The sequence below is a fragment of the Trichosurus vulpecula genome, chromosome 2 (assembly GCF_011100635.1).
Source record: "Trichosurus vulpecula isolate mTriVul1 chromosome 2, mTriVul1.pri, whole genome shotgun sequence".
NCBI classification, from domain to species: Eukaryota; Metazoa; Chordata; class Mammalia; order Diprotodontia; family Phalangeridae; genus Trichosurus; species Trichosurus vulpecula.
The window spans coordinates 170,936,609-170,953,312 of NC_050574.1; the positions used below are offsets into that span (position 1 = coordinate 170,936,609).

The 16,704-nt window shown below is 39.8% G+C and overlaps 1 protein-coding gene across 2 annotated transcripts in view; it reads right to left on the minus strand.

Moving 5' to 3' along the window:
- Window positions 1-16,704, minus strand: part of PRDM10 (PR/SET domain 10) — a 159,288-nt gene that overhangs the window by 97,867 nt on the left and 44,717 nt on the right. For both annotated transcript variants that reach the window (XM_036745030.1, XM_036745029.1), the window contains exons 2-4: window positions 13,144-13,331; window positions 2,008-2,172; window positions 18-77 (exon numbers count right to left, since the gene is read on the minus strand). In XM_036745030.1, coding sequence (XP_036600925.1) covers window positions 18-77; window positions 2,008-2,172; window positions 13,144-13,212 — 294 coding nt within the window. In that variant the 5' untranslated portion in view covers window positions 13,213-13,331. The remainder of the gene's footprint in view (window positions 1-17; window positions 78-2,007; window positions 2,173-13,143; window positions 13,332-16,704) is intronic.

Below are 16,704 nucleotides of genomic sequence, written 5' to 3' on the forward strand. Positions count from 1 at the left end.
AGAGTCTACCTTCTTACCTGCTGAGCTGTGGCATCCTGCTGGACATAAGTCACCTGACCTGGGTCTGTAAACAGAGTCTAGACAAAGGAGAAAAATACTTATCAAACAGAGCTCTAGGTAGATTACCTACAACCCACACAGTGAAAATTACCCTATGCTAAGCACCGATTCCTGGGAGAGCTCTTTCTCACCATAGCCAGTCATAATCCTACATGAATAAGCAAAGCAGATAACAATCTTACATTTGGCTAGAACCTTTTATTCAGGTGGCTCCAAAGGGATTTTATGAGATGACTATCCCAAACTAAATATCACATGTCACTATTTTACATCCAAGTAAAGCCACCTCTGCACCTTACCTGAATGTGGCAACTAATTAAAAGGTTTACAACAATTTTGAACAGGAAGTAACAAAACATTTCACATCAAACTGAAAGCATAACTGGGGGTGGAACTAGGGGTAGAGAGGATACTCAAAGTACTCTTTAGTCAAGGCAGTTTAATTAAAAGCCCTACACTCCACTAAACCTTCCAAATGGCTATAACAGTTGATCATGGGATCACAGCCGCTTGCCCAATGCATGAATCATATCTATAAGCCAATAAACGGTAATCCTGCCTCTGTTTGAATCCCTTCAGGGGCAGAGAACACACTACCTAATGGGACTGCTCATTTGGTTATCGGACAACTAATAATTAAGAATGCCTTTGTTATTTTTACTCAAAATCTACCTCTCTATAACATCAAGACCTATATTTAATGACCCCTTTAAATTAGAAGGGAGTCTCCATACTCAAACTAGAAGGCCCATATTTAATGCCTCATTCAAACAAGAAGGCCTTTGGCAACAAATGCTACCAGAAAAGAAGTATGATTCAGTCCCAACTCAGGGAACTAGTCAAGATTTTTCCTCTATCGCTGGATTCATTCAATTTTCCAGTACAGAACTTGAGGGCTAATATAATAATTAACACACACACAATAATCACAAGTATGACAAGCAACCCCCTTTATGTGAACAATGCTACATTAAAAACAGAAAGGGTTAAAAATCTGCAGGAGTGCCAAAGGCACAGTCTTGCCTATTTTATTTTTTATGAGTATTAAAAGTATTACATTGAGTGGGTCCCTCTAGAAAATGACAGCATGCTTTCTTCTTAGGAGCAACTTGAGCTCTCTGTTGAATGTTACATAAGGGAGAATTAATATTACTGGAATCTTAGTGCAAATGAAATGGTATTTATTTTGATAACCACTCGGATTAAGAATGCATTCGTGAGCCAGCATACCAAGCAATTTATGAAAACAGAGATAGTTACAATTCTGTGCCATTTACCGGAGCTTAAAAGATGAGCAGGATGGTTTTTGGAAAAACCTGGGGAGACATCTATGAAATCATGCAAAATGAAGAGAGCAGAACCAGGAGAATATTGCACACAATAACAGCGAAGGATGATCAACTGTGAAAGCCTTAGCTACTCTAATCAAGACAATTCTAAAGGACCCATGGTGAAAAATGGTATCCACCTCCAGAGAAAAAACTGATGAACTCTGAATGCAGATTGAAGCATGCTTACTTTTTACTTTATTTTACTGTTTTCTTTTGTAACATAGTTAATATGGAAATATGTTCTGAATGACTTCACATATATAAGCACAATCAAATTGCTTGCTTCCTCAAGGAGCAGGAGGGAAAGAATTTGGAACTCAAAATTTTTAAAAATTATTGTTAAAAAAATTTTTACATGCTATTGAAAAATATTTAATGAAATAAATAAAAATGATTTTTAAAAAGATATCTTAGTTTTTGTTACAGTAGCTGTCATGCAGTCAATACAGCACATGCAGCACAATCTTTCAACACACTTTCTCTTTTCACCTATGTTTGGCAGCAATTATGCAGAGCCAATGTAGACCTGATTTTTTGAATACCAGTTGTCCAAAGGAAAAACAATTACTACATTTCCCAGCTTATAGCCAAAGGCCAGAAATTCTATTTTACATACCTGTGTGGCTTCCACAGGATGAATATAAACTAGGGTGTGCTCTGGAGCATCCACTGAAGTATAAGAAGCCCCATCTGCTGTGTAAACCACCTGCTGGGATGGACGGTCCTGATCATCACCATACACAATCTGAGCTACTGTTCCACCTTCAGGAACAAAGTGCACCTGGGGGAATAAAGCAGACAAATATATTCTTGTAACCAAAGTCACCTTCACAAAGAGATGTCATCAACCATGAACCATAAATAGCTGGGCTTCTTAAGTAGCTCTAATGAAAGAAGAATTTGGATTGATGGACCTATGTCTGCATTAAATGGCAGACTAGGAAGAAAGCCTAATGAACTAATTCACTATTTTTTACATTGTACAACCAGCTTAAACTCACTGTGCCCAAAATGAAGACGTGGCCATCACTCACTGAATTATAAGGATTTGGTTAATGAATGGAATCAAATGTGTCTAGATTTAAGAATCAACTTCTCTCAAAAACATAAAACTCCTTGTTTCAAAACTGTTAGGATGTATCTTTATAGGATTACTTTATTTTTTGAAGGCCTTACAACCGGGATATAAGTAGAGTTCTTTAGAGCTAATCAAAACAAAGAGCTAGAACCTAAAAAAGGCAGGGGGCATATCTGAGAGCTCTGAGAATAAATTTCCCAAAGTTGTTTTATCTATCAGCAGGTAGAATGAAAAAAAACCTCCAAAGGATCAAAGATCTAAAACTAAAAGTTCGTTTTAATTAGGTAGCTTTAATTCCTTGACATTTAACCTGATCTTTGACATGTGTACAAGCACATGACCAAAGGAGAGGGGGCTGATGGCACAGTGGACAGAGTGCCAGGCCTGGAGTCAAGAAGACCGGAGTTCAAATCAAGTCTCAAGCACTTAACAGATTCTGAACTTGTCACTGAGTCTCTGTCTGCCTTAGTTTCCTCCACTGTAAAATGGGGATAATAATATCACCTTCCTCCCAGTGTTGTTGTGAGCATCAAATGAGATAGTATTTGTAAAGCACTTAGCATAGTGCCTGGCACATAGTAGGTGCTTAATAAATGCTTATTCCCTCCCATTTATCCCTCCCAAAGTATACACTTAGGAGAGAACTCATCGATATAATCATTTCAAAGTAAGGATTATAGGTGAAACCTTGACTCTGATACCTCCACTTGGTCTTAGGCTTCAGTTAGCCCATTTAATTTCCCACAGCAGAGACAGTACAATCTAATCCAACTCAACAAACATCTCATAATCACCTACTAAATGACAAAGACAAAAAAAAGGATGGAGACAAGTGGCCTTTGAATCTGGGAGAAAGGGGTTCAAGGGCTACTTCTGGTGGTCCTAGACAAATCACTTAATCTTTGAGTGGCTCTGCTAGCTTTCTAAAGCTGTAAGTTGTAGAACAACTGCTAAACTCCATTGGTAGAGGAGGTGGTTGGTGGCACAGTGGATAGAGTCAGGAAGACCCGAGTTCAAATCTAGCCTCAGATACTTATTAGTTGTGTGACCATGGACAAGCCACTTAATCTCACTTTCCTCATCTGTAAAATGAACTGGACAAGGAAATGGCAAAGCCCTCTAGAAGAAAACCCCAAATGGGTCATAAAGAGTTGAACATGACGAAATGACTGAACAATAACAATTGGTAAAGGGGATCCTCACCAGGAATTCCCCTATGGCAATAAAATCACAGGTCCAGACCAAAAAAGGAAAAAAAAAAGTGGGGTACCACACTGTGTTAAGTGTTCGGAATACAAAGATTAAAAGTACCTCAAGGAATGTACAGAAACAGATAATAATACAAAGTATAGTACGATGGGATCAAAGCAGAAGTCCTTACACACAAAGTACTCCTGGAAAATTTAAGAAGGGAGGAAATACTGTCAGCTGAAGGAACCCAGAAAAGTTTCACAATGATGGTGGCCCCTGAGTACAGCCTTGAGACTGAGAAACAAGAAAAGGATTTTGAGAAGGTGGAGCAGAAAAGAGGGCACCTTCTAGATATTATGAATGGCCTATAGAAATATACTCTGACAAGAAAAGACATATTATTGAAAGAGTCCTTGAGACTTAAAACAGCGCACAAGGAGTCAAGAGCTTGATACCCACCATGCCACCATGGCAAATGCAGAGACAAGAAAGCTGCACCCGCGCGAATCAATGCCGTATCCCTGCTGAGTAGTCTTTCCAAGCTATACCTCAGTAAACTTCCATTTGTTAAATGTCAAAAAAAAAATTTATATATGTGTGTGCACACACATGCATGCATGCATGTGCGTGTGCGTGCGTGCGTGCGTGTGTGTGTGTGTGTGTGTGTGTGTGTGTGTAGTTAAGATTCAGGGCCAATAGTTCAGTGTGGCTAGAATACAGAGAGCATGAATTAGTCAACAAACATTTATCACTATGTGCCAGGCACTATGCTAAGTGCTGGGACTACGGAGAAAGGCAAAAAAATAATCTCTCTTCTCGAAGTGCTCACAGACTAACAGGGAAGACAACATGCAATCAACTATATACAAACAAGGCAATACATACATACGTATATATACAGAGAGAGACAGAGAAATTGGAGATAATGGGAGATCAGGCTGAAAAGTTAAGCAGAAGCCAAACTGGGAAGGGTCCTAAAGGCAATTTGTCTTATAGATTACAGGGAGCCACTAGGGATTTCTGAACAGAAGACTGATACATACAGATCTATACTTTAGCAAGATTATTTGGGCAGCTTTATGTAGGGCAGATTGGAGTAAACTGAGATAGAAGGCAGTGAGACTGATTAAGAAGTTAAGAAGTGGTTCAGGCTTAAAAGGTGATGGGGGCCAGGACTAGGGTGGTGACTATGTAAGCAGAGAGAAAAAGATGGATCCAAAATACATCGTAGAGTTAGAATCAATAGGACTTGACAGCTGATAGAATGACAGGGTAAAGGAGAACAAAGTCCAAGATGATGGCTGGGGTTCGAGCTTTGGTGGCTGGGAAGGTCATGTTATTATCAACAAAAATATAGAAGTTGTAAGAAGGGAAAACTGAAGGAAAAAGTTTTGAACAATGTGAGTATAAGGTGCTGGTAGGCTAGGCCGACATGAAGGAGTGGAATTCAGGGGTAAATTTGAAGTTTGGTAAATAGATGTGGGAAGCACTTTTTTTTTTTAGTGGTAATAACTGAATCCAGTAAAACATAAGCTCTTTGAGAATAGAATAAATGGGGGGTGGGATAGGATGGCGGGAAATATGGTTAGTCTTTCAGTGTTTTGCATAACTACACTTGTATAACCTATGATGAATTGCTTCCTTCTCAATAAGGATAGGTAGGGAGGGAGGAAGGGAGACAATGTGGAACTCAAAGTTTTAAAAACAAATGTTAAAAATTGTTTTTATACGCAACTGGGAAATAAGATATACAGGCGAGAAAGCAGGGACTTGCGTGAGCTCCCACCCAGGTCCCTCCAAACACCTATAAAAAATGGCTCTGAACAAATTCTATAACTGCAGAACCCACAGAATAGCAGAGGGGATCTAGCCCAGGACAGCCTGGATGGTCACCGGGTAAGGTCTATCCCATGGAGCCGGGAGCAGAGCAGAGCACAGCCCAGCATGGGCTGCGCCCAGACCAACCAGACTGGGAGCCGGGCAGAACAGGGCCTAGCACCCTGAATCAATGAGCTGTGGCAGTTACCAGACTTCTCAATCCACAACCAAAGACAACAGAGAAGGTTAGTGGGAAAAGCTTCTGGGACACAGTGAAAGGAGTTTGAGGTTTGGCCACCACCCCAGGGGCAGTGGAGGTGGTGCAGCTATGGAACTACAGCTGCAGTTGCTTCCAGCCCCAGGCCCACCTGGTGGGAGGAATTAAGTGGTGGATCAGAGCAGGAGTGCAGAGCCTGCTTAAGATCTGAGTTGAGGTCCAGATTGGTGGTTCTTGGGGGAGGAGGAGCACTGGTGTGGCAGAGCTTGCTGTGAAAAAATAGCTCTGAAGACAACAGCGCAACCCCTCAAGATTGGGACAAAGTACTCTCTACAAGCAGTCCTACCCCAATGAAAAACTCAAGGGTCAAGTAGTTAGCTGGAAACATGGCCAAGCAGCAAAAATGGACTCAGATTCAGACTTAGACTTTGGAATCTTTCTTTGGTGACAAAGAAGACCAAAACATACAGGCAGAAGAAGTCAACAAAGTCAAAGAGCCTACATCAAAAGCTTCCAAGATAAACCTGAACTGGTCTCAGGCCATGGAAGAGCTCAAAAAGCATTTGGAAAAGCAAGTTAGAGAAGTAGAGGAAAAATTGGGAAGAGAAATAAGAGTGATGTGAGAAAACCATGAAAAAAAAGTCAATGACTGGCTAAAGGAGACCTAAAAAAATAATGAAGAAAATAACACCTTAAAAAATAGACTAACTCAAATGGCAAAAGAGCTCCAAAAAGCCAATAAGGAACAGAATGCCTTGAAAGGCAGAATCAGACAAATGGAAAAGGAGGTCCAAAAGACCACTGAAGAAAATACTACCTTAAAAATTAGACTGGAGCAAGGGGAAGCTATGGACTTTATGAGAAATCAAGATATTATAAAACAGAACCAAAGGAATGAAGAAATGGAAGACAATGTGAAATATCTCATTGGAAAAACCATTGACCTGGAAAACAGATCCAGGAGAGAGAATTTTAAAATTATTGGACTACATGAAAGCCAGGAGCAAAAAAAGAGCCTAAATATCATCTTTCAAGAAATTATCAAAGAGAACTGCCCTGATATTCTAGAGCCAGAGGGTAAAATAGAAATTGAAAGAATCCACAGATCGCCTCCTGACAAAGATCCCAAAAAGAAAACTCCTAGGAATATTATCACCAAATTCCAGAGCTCCCAGATCAAGGAGAAAATATTGCAAGCAGCCAGAAAGAAACAATTTGAGTATTGTGGAAACATAATCAGGATAACACAAGATGTAGCAGCTTCTACATTAAGGGATGGAAGGGCTTGGAATATGATATTCTGGAGGTCAGTGGAGCTAGGATTAAAACCAAGAATCACCTACCCAGCAAAACTGAGTGTCATGCTCCAAGGCAAAATATGGATTTTCAATAAAATAGAGGACTTTCAAGCTTTCTCAGTGAAAAGTCCAGAGCTGAATAGAAAATTTGACTTTCAAACACAAGAATCAAGAGAAACATGAAAAGGTAAACAAGAAAGAGAAATCATAAGGGACTAATGAACTGTTTTGTTTACATTCCTACATGGAAAGACAATGTGTATAATTCATGAGACCTCAGTATTAGGGTAGCTGAAGGGAATATACATATATAGAGAGCCAGAGGGCACAGAATGAGTTGAATACGAAGGGATGATATCTAAAAAAATAAAATCAAATTAAGGGATGAGAAAGGAATATATTAAGAGAGGGAGAAAGGGAGAGATAGAATGGGGTAAATTACCTCACATAAAAGTGTCAAGAAAAAGCAGTTCTGTAGGAAGGGAAGAAGAGGCAGGTGAGGAGGAATCAGTGAATCTTGCTCTCATCAGAATTGACCCGAGGAGGGAATAACATACACACTCAATTGGGTATCTTACCCCACAGGAAAGAAGGAGGAAGGAGATAAAAAAGGGGGGACAATAGAAGGCAGGGCAGACAGGGGGAGGAGGTAATCAAAAGCAAATGCTTTCTAAAGGGATAGGGTCAAGGGAGAAAATTGAATAAAGGGGGATAGGATAGGAAGGAGCAAAATATAGTTAGTCTTTCACAACATGAGTATTGTGAAAGGGTTTTACATAATGATACCCATGTGGTCTATGTGGAATTGCTTGCCTTCTTAGGGAGGGTGGGTGGCGAGGGAAGAGGGGAGAGAATTTGGAACTCAAAATTTTAAAAACAGATGTTCAAAAAAAAGTTTTTGCATGCAACTAGGAAATAAGATATACTGGCAATGGGGCATAAAAATCTATCTTGCCCTACAAGAAAGTAAGGGAAAAGGGAATGGGGGAGAGTGGGGTGACAGAAGGGAGGGTTGACTGGGGAATGGGGCAACCAGAATATATGCCATCTTGGAGTGGGGGGGAGGGTATAAATGGGGAGAAAATTTGTAATTCAAACTCTTGTGAAAATCAATGCTGAAAAACAAAAATATTAAATAAATAAATAATCAAAATAGTATGAAGAAAAAAAAAAGATATATAGGCAATGGGGTAGAGAAATCTATCTTGCCCTACAGGAAAACAGAAGGAAAGGGTATGAGAGAAGGGGGGAAGGGTGATAGAAGGGAGGACAGACTGGGGGAATGGGTAATCATAACGCACGTCATCTTGTGATGGGAGGAAGAAAGAAATGACGGGAAAATTTGGAATTCAAAATCTTGTGGAAGGGAATGTTGAAAACTAAAAATAAATTAATTAATAAAAAGAAAAAAAACTACACTCCTTGATAGCTGGAGATGGCTTTTCCCCAGCCCAGTCTGATAGATGCCTCCCCTCCCCATCTGACTCAGCAGGTCCAGTACTCTAAGGCTGGGAACTGGAAGCGTAACACAGGGTTTGAGGCATTAAGGAGTTTGAGAAAGAAGTAACAGCATGGGTACAGAGTGGCAGAATGGGCTCCTGAGAGGGTGCCTGGCTGCAGGAAGCATTAAATTATTAAGGAGTTTAGAAAAAATAAATAAATAAAATATAAGCTCTTTGAGGGAAGAGACTTGATGCCTCTAGCAAGCAGCACAGTGCCTTGCACAAATTAACTGTTTAAATGTTTATTGAACTGAAATCTGTGGGAGCTGAGGAGTTTACTAAGGCAAAGAGAAAAGACAAGAGGGCCTAGGGCAGGTCCTTCAGGGACACCAACATTTGAAGAGCCAAAGGAAGAGAACTCAAACAAGTAAGAGAAGAAACTGAAGAGAGCAGAAGCCAGAGGGGAAGAGAATAACCAAGAGAAAGGATCAGCAGTGTGGAAGGGTGCAGAAAGGTCCAGAAGGGGCAAGACTGAGACAATGCCACAAACTAGTAATTCAAGTCACTTGATGACCTCAGACTCTAGTCTGAGTCCATTCAGTGTCAGAAGCCAGGTTGCCAAGGGCCGAGAAGCCAACAGAAGGGAGGAGGGAGGATGAAGCACAGAGGTACAGGATCAAAGTTTCAATCAACAAGCACTTACTAAGCATCTACTTTGGACTAAGGACTATGCTGGGTGATAAGGCTATACAGACATCAACAAAACAGTTCTCACCCTCAAGCAGATTATATTTTATTGGAATAAACAACTTGCACACATATGAATGAATACAAAAGATAAGACATAAGGAATGTAGCTGTGAATGGAATCAGCAGAAAGAACATCCTCTACCAATGCAGGTCAGTACCTTCTCAGCAATTTGTGTCCTTAGAGGGTTGCCTAAAATATTGAGGGGGTAAGTGACTTGCCCAGGATCACACAGACAGTATGACAGCATAGAGGTGGGTGGGAGAAGGGAAGGTGACTTGTTGTCTTTCTGGCTCTGAGGTCACCTCTTTACCCATTATACCACAGTGGCTTGTGCAGACACAAATAATACAAAAATATATATAATTGGTAGGGGAGGGGATGGGGTTGAGTATTAACAGCAAAGGGTGACCCCTGAGGTAAACTTTGAAGAGACCTAGGATTCTAAGAGGCAGAAGGGAGGAAGGGTGGTATTTCAGGCATGTGAAGGCACGGAGATGGTGAACCCTGCATGAGAATCCACAATTACTCAGTTAGTCTAGAACATACATTTTGTTAAACAGAATAAAGTACAATAAGCCTGGGAATAGGCGAGGGCCAGACTGTGAAGGGCTTTCAATGCCAAACAGAGGTGCTTGTGTTTTATCCAAGAGACATGAAGAAGTAACAGAAACCTTTGCAATGGAAGAGTAATAGCTCAGACACATGCCTTAGGAACATCAGCAGCTACCTGAAGGACAGATTGGAGAGGGAGGGAGGCTGGAAGACCCATTAGGAGGGGACCACCATAGCTGAAGTTTAAAAGGAATGAGGGTCTGAACTAGGCAGTGTAGTAGCTGTATGCGGGAAGGGAAGGGGACAAAAGGGAGAGATGGAGAGATATTATGGAGGTAGAATTAACAAGACTTAGCAACTGACTGCATATGAAAATAGAGTGAAGAACTGAGAATGATCATGAGGTCGCTAAACTAGGTGACTGAAAGAATAATGGTACCTCAACAGAAACAGGAAAGTTAGGAAGAGACATGGATTTTGAGGGAAAGACAGTGAGTTCTGTTTGGGACATGCTGAGCTTAAGACTATGTCAGGGTCAAGGGAAGTTGTCTTTAAAAGGAGAGATCTGAACATTTTTATAAGCAGAAGGGGAGGATTTAGTACTTAAAAAGAAACTAAAATTCTTCTTTACAACTGGACTATTATATAAATAAGTTCAATGGAAGGTATATGTAGAACCTACATTGGACTACATGCCGTCTTGGGGGGGGGGGGGGCTGAGGAGAGGGAGGGAGAGAAAATTTGGAACCCAAAAAATTGTGGAACTGAGTGTTGTAAACTAAAAATAAAAAATAAATTTATAATTTTTTTAAAAAGAAACTAAAGAAATGAAGGAAAAATAAGAGATGAGATAACTTCCCAAAGACAATGAGAAAGGAAGGGAGCAAGAGCACAAGTAGAAAGTTTAACATTGACCAAAAAAAAACCAGGATTATCTCCTCCTCTGAGGCTAGAAGAAAGGTTGGGTGAAGATGGGGAGAAATTTGGGGGCATCAAAGAAGTCAGGATGAGAGAATTCATGATGAAAAGCACAAATCTTCTCAGACAAAGTCATCCATTGGGAAAGAAGATACGGAGGGGCGGCTAGGTGGCGCAGTGAGTAGAGCACCAGCCCTGGAGTCAGGAGGACCTGAGTTCAAATCAGGCCTCAGACACTTGACACATGTACTAATTGTGCGACCTTGGGCAAGTCACTTAACCCCAATTGCCCTGCCAAAAAGGAAAAAACAAAAAACAAAACAGAAAAACGAGATGTTGCTGGGTGATGGTGGTAGAAGGAAATTCTTCAAGAAAAACGGAGAACAAATATACTGACTCAAACTCATCACGTGTGAGACTAAGGGGGAGAGTTGGGGAATGGCAGGATAATAGAGTAACCAGCATTCTACAGGGTGGCAAGGGATGATTTGTTTTTAAGAGAAAGCCAGGTTCCATCTAGTGATAAAAGACCTAAGAGCACAAGAGGAACAGATAGAGGAATGGAGGAAATGTGTTGCCAATAAAGTGAGGTTCCAGAAGGAACAGAGAAAGGGTAGGATAAACAAAGATAAGAGACTGTCAAAGTCTAGGGTTGGGCTGATGGGGCTGGATGAGTGAACAGGGGCAGGAATTTTCCCTGTAGGGGCAGCTAGGTGGCACAGCGAGCAGAATACTGGCCCTGGAGTCAGGAGTACCTTCGTTCAAATCCAGCCTAAGACACTCGACACACTTAATAGCTGTGTGACCCCGGGCAAGTCACTTAACCCCAATTGCCCTGCCTTCCCCCTCCAAAAGAGAAAAAAGCAACTTTCCCCTTAGGTGGTAATTCTGAATGATAAGAATAGTGAGAAATAGGAATCTGCTAGCCATGGTGCAGGGAGATCACCAGCTGGGGAAAATCTTATAGACTAAGTTGGCTCCAAGGTTTTAACTAAAATGTTGATGTGAAACAATCTCTACTAATAGTATCTCCTAGGTGGGGTCCCTTCGCTGACTTCAGTGGGTAAGAAGGGATAGTTGTGGCAAGAAGGGCCCTGATCATGAAGAAGGAGGTCTCTGGTGCTCTCTTCTACTTACTGTATTCTAATTTGTATTTCTGCATCCTCAACAACCAGAAGAGAATAGGTGTTTAATGTTTGTTAAAATGAACTATTGTAATATTTGATTTTAAGAGTTTTACAAAAAATGGAAATACTTCTCTTAAAATTAAGTAGATTTCCAGGTCTTTAAACCCGAAAATAATATGACAATAGGCTTACTTAATTCTGTTTGCCATAAGGACTCCTGCTTACCCAAGACTACCAGCGAGTAGGAGAGAAAAAGACAGTCTGGAAGTAGAAGGAGAGCGGAGAAAAACCACTAGTTCTATTCTCAACCACTTAGCAATTAGCTGATAATCTACCTCCTATCAGATCGCTGAGCAGCACCGAGGAAACGTGGGCAACAAGAATGACGTCACCAAACACACTAGATCTGCGCGTCTGACTGAGTGCTGTCCCTCACAGCGTCGCCCTAGTGATTGGCACATCCATCGCGGTGTTACTGCCACTGCTCAGAACGTTTCTTCAGCTGCCTCGGGCTCAGGGCGTAAGTCAAACAAAAACACTCACCTCGTTATTTTATAGTCGCATCTCACCTCTTACCAAAAACAGCACTTTCCGGCTTGATCGCGGGTCACTTCCCAGAATCAACACACACAAAAAATTCTTAACTATTTCAAAAAATCAAAACCCCTCTTCAAAAGCAGTTTTCCAGGTATGTTTTAACTAAAAGCAACATCACCGAAATGAGAAGAGGAGTTAACGCTCACTCAGGAGGTGTGTTTGTCTGGTTTTTCTTACAGTCACATTAATTTATTTAGTGATACCTTGTATTTTATGTTTAGCACAGTACTTCATGGGCAATCTTGTTGGTGTGGGTGTTGCCACCACCAATGTATATCAAAACCCCTCAGCAAGGAATTAACAAGATTTTCAAGCACTGCTGCAAGGAAAAAAAAATTAAAAACACCGCAGCCAACCTCATAATAAAATCTTGAGGAAAAGTCCTCAAAGGGCAAAAGGCCCAACATCAGGCCTGCCTGAACTTGCACTCTTCTGACATAGCCTTACAGAGCCCAGGGGCTCCCTCTCCTTCGTGCCACAAAGACAGGACTTCTGTGAACCGTTTTACGTATTAAAAAAAAAAAGTCATGATCCTCAGTCACTAGTATGTAACAAACCAAAGTAAATCTCCTGAGAACTTACATATAAAAAGGGAGGGTTAAGCAAAGTGCCAGCTTGGTGTCATGCATGATGAGAAAGAGAAAAATGGCTGGCAATGACTGACAACCCTACAAATGGTGGATTAGTTCATTTAGCACAATTATGCCACTAGACCCAACTAAGAAATTGCCATAATACCAAAATCATGAAGTACTTTCTTCACCTGGGCAGTGTTCTGTTCATGTTCAGCAGATGGAGACCACACCTGCGACCCTTCGGCTTTGGGGTCCATTTCACTGCTTTTGGTAACTCCAGGACAGCTGGCCCCTAGAGGGACATTAGGCACAGAAGCCTCATTGGACTGCCGTACATTTAAATCATGGAAGGTCCAGTGATCCGCCTTTAGCGTACCTAGAAAGAGGAAAAGGAATTAAGACTTCAAGTGGACTAATAAATCTCAACAGATTATACCTTGTAAGGAAAGAAAGAAGGAAAAGAGGGAGGGAGGAAGGAAGGGAGAGAAGGAAGGAAGGAAGGAAGGAGGGAAAGAAGGAAGGAAGGAGCTTTATTTACAGAGTACCTCTAAGGATAGAGATAGAAAAATAAATGGAAACTTTTAAGTCACCTCCTGGAGCTGACTGACCTCCCTTCCTTTCACCAGAAGTGTGTAGCAGAATAGAGAAAATCAAAGGAGGAGGAGAAATGTGAAGAAGGTCTGAAACCATTGAATCTCAACTTAGGGGAAGCAAGTGTAAAACTTGTCTCACCATCTATTGGAAGAACATTTTATGTCTGACTGAGTCAAAAGCCTTGCTAAAAATCCAGATACGTGAGATCTATTATTTAATACAATGATCTTTTCTGGGATATGCAAATCGATTTTGTTCCAGTTATTGATTGAGTCCTTCCTTTTGCCAAATAAAGAAGTTAAACATACACATTTTTATTTCTAATTCATTCTTCTTCCTTTCTGATGATGGATTTGAGGTCCAGGTTTCTCTATTTAATAGACATCCACTGTGAACAAAAACAGTATTATCTACCTTAATTACGTAGCTTAGTCACTAGACAGCTGAAAACTATGCACTATAAACTTCCACCCTTTAAGGACAAAGTCCTTAGAGGATATTTAGAGGATACTAGATACTAGATGAGATTCAGAATTATGTGTCATGGACTCTGAAGGCAATTTTCCAAAGTAGAATTTCTTTAGAGAATCTATTTTCCCATACCATCTATCAGACTTTTTATATACCAATGCTTTCAACACTAAAGAAGCTTAAAAAAAACTCATCATAACTCCATGACAGATAAAAGCTTTTCTTCATGGTACAAGATAAATCTCATCATAAGGAAACTCTCAAAATTATTTTGTTGTACTGAAATTTTGTTTTATTTAATACTGCTTTTAGCAGGCGTATTTTAAACTAGGACATAAGGTCTGCTGGTTCCAAGGATTATTGCCATCCTTTGGGGGCAGAAGTTGTTTGGTTTATTTTTTTCATTATTTTCATCTCTTTAACCAGAGCACCTTGAATGTAAAATGTGTTCAATAAATGTTGGATGAAATGAATTATATGCAAGTTCAAATCTGAAGAAGAAAAACCGAAGGCTTGAAAATTTTACATTTATCAAATTATCCATATTCTCTTTTAACTGAGATTCTCAATATCACATTAGGAATCTCTTGACCTATAAATTACAGCTTTACTGACTGATATAGACAGTCATTCAATAACTTTCCAATTTTGAAGATCTAATGTCATACTGAAGGAATCACAAGGGTTCCTTTGATATCAAGAGGAGTACGCTAACTTTTTAAAGCAAGCCCAAATAATTTTAGTTTATGGGAAATACGTATCAGTCTTATACCAGAATTAAGTAATATGAGAATTGGGGTGCTTTTAATAATGGAGGCAAATTCTTTTCAATTCCTTTATTCTCATGACTTTTTTAAAACAAATCTTAATCATTAATTATTTCTACGAAGAAACAAGCTCACATTTCAACAAACATTTATTAAGCATTAAGTTGCAGTAGAAATAACACTGAACTCAGGAGTCAGGTGAGCTGGGTTCAGAGGCTGGACCTATCATAGCTCTATCAGCTATGGAACCCTGGCATTTAACCTCTTTCTTCATCTGCAAAAAAGATAATATTTGTATTACCTACTTTATGGTATTGATGTAAGAGAAATATTTGTAAACTATAAAACACTCTAAAAATGTCAGCTATTATTACCTTCTACTCAATAGAGAACAAGAATAATAAAATATTTAAATATTATCAAGTATGATGACAAAACTGTATGTATAGTTGGTATTTAATACAATGTCCATTGAATTGAAACTAAATTGAGGATACTGGTTTCTCTCCCCAAGAAGTTTAAAAGCTAGTTGAAGACAAAATTTATAACATGTGAACAAGTACATGTTAACCATATAATATGAACTGCTCACTATAAACTGCCTGTACATTACTATCATGTAAGGTATAAATAGAGAGATATATACTTGCTAAGGAACCTGTCTGCCACCACCACGGAGGACATCCAGTAGAGAGTACAAACTGGAGGATTTTCTGTATATGGCGAAGACTTCTAGATGTTCTTGTTTACAGATTATCCTATATTGCCTCTATCAAGGCTTGGAACATTATAGCGCCTCCTAAATTAGATTCAGAACCACTCAAAAAGCAAATAGCTGAACCATCTATACAGAAAGAACAAGGGGGCTGAAGAATGTCTATTACAGATCTGCCCCATCAGTATAGCTATCTTGTAAACATGCTATGTATGGACAGAGAGCTCAGCCCACAGCTGAGTAAGAGGAGGAAGGCAGGATAAATTTAATTTTGGAAAATCATACAGCGCCTTTATTGACCCCAAAAAGCTTCCTGAAACAAAGGGCCATATTTTAATAACAATATTCTTCCAGTGATGCTTTATGGCTGCTAGTCATGAAATATCACAGTCTCCTTGGATTTAAGGATCACCCAAAGGACAATGGGAAGACACAAAATGGGCAGGAATAGTCTATAACACATGGCAGAAAGAGAATAGCAGGGCAGCTTTGTAAAGAATGTCATCAGAGCAGAACCAGAGGAACATTGTACACTGTATGTAATAGCAATATTGTACGTTAATCAACTGTGAATGACTTAGCTATTCTCAGCAATCCCATGATCCAAGACAATTCCAAAGGATTCATGATGAAAAATACCATCCACTTCCAGAGAAAGAACTGATGGAATCTGAATGCAGATCAAAGCATACTACTTTTCACATTCTTTATTTTTTTCATGGGTTTGTCTGTATTTTCTTTCACAACGTGACTGACATGGAAATGTTTTGCATGATTGCACTTGTATAACCTATATCAAATTGCATGCCATCTCAGGGAGGAGGAAGAATGTTAAAAAAGAATATTAAAAAATGTTTTTACATGGAATTGGAAAAAAAATAAAATATTTTTTAAAAAGCAAGGGGAAAAAGTGTCATAAGAAAGAAATATGAATGGAAAAGAAGGTGGGCCAGTCATGTAGCAAAGCATAGGTTCACAGATGGAGAGCATATGTGCTCCACCCATATCTAGGCAAAGAGATGTGGAAGCAGAAGGCCTAGTCTGCTTCGCAGACACCCTGTTAAAGATTTTTGGAAGGACATGGCCAAGTAACACACAGAGGACGATAAGGTGTGGATAGGTTACAATCTTCACCAATGGAGGGAGGACACACATCCATGAGATCACACACAGATCAAAGTAATAAATTTATATATAGAAAA